General features: G+C 64.4%; 1 protein-coding gene across 1 annotated transcript in view; it reads right to left on the minus strand.

Moving 5' to 3' along the window:
* LOC104501652 (tensin-4-like) overlaps positions 1-309 on the minus strand; it is a gene marked incomplete at both ends in the record, with an annotated part of 5,612 nt that overhangs the window by 2,236 nt on the left and 3,067 nt on the right. The window contains one exon of the mRNA XM_010145491.1: positions 132-224. Coding sequence (XP_010143793.1) covers positions 132-224 — 93 coding nt within the window. The remainder of the gene's footprint in view (positions 1-131; positions 225-309) is intronic.

Raw genomic sequence — 309 nt, forward strand, 5'->3', positions numbered from 1 at the left:
AGGTGTTGTGGGTTTGCGCCGCCAAACCACTCACTGCAGGGCAATGGAGCAGCCCCGGTCCCGGCCAGTGCTTCGAGGGGCTTTTGGAACGAGCTCGTGGGGCTGCGGGGCTGCCGCGGCACCGTCCTTACCGAAGTACAGCTCCTCGCTGGCCCCTTTCAAGTGCACCCCTTTGGCAGAGGACTCGATGAGGAAGTGCCGGATGAGCTCGCTACTCTCGTCGCCTGCAAGCAGGACAAAATTGGCGTTAGTGCTGGCACAAGCGCCATAGTTTGGCCCCCGCCCCCCCCTGCCCACCCCATGGCCCCA

This window comes from Buceros rhinoceros, unplaced genomic scaffold, assembly GCF_000710305.1.
Source record: "Buceros rhinoceros silvestris isolate BGI_N320 unplaced genomic scaffold, ASM71030v1 scaffold27061, whole genome shotgun sequence".
Classification (NCBI taxonomy): domain Eukaryota; kingdom Metazoa; phylum Chordata; class Aves; order Bucerotiformes; family Bucerotidae; genus Buceros; species Buceros rhinoceros.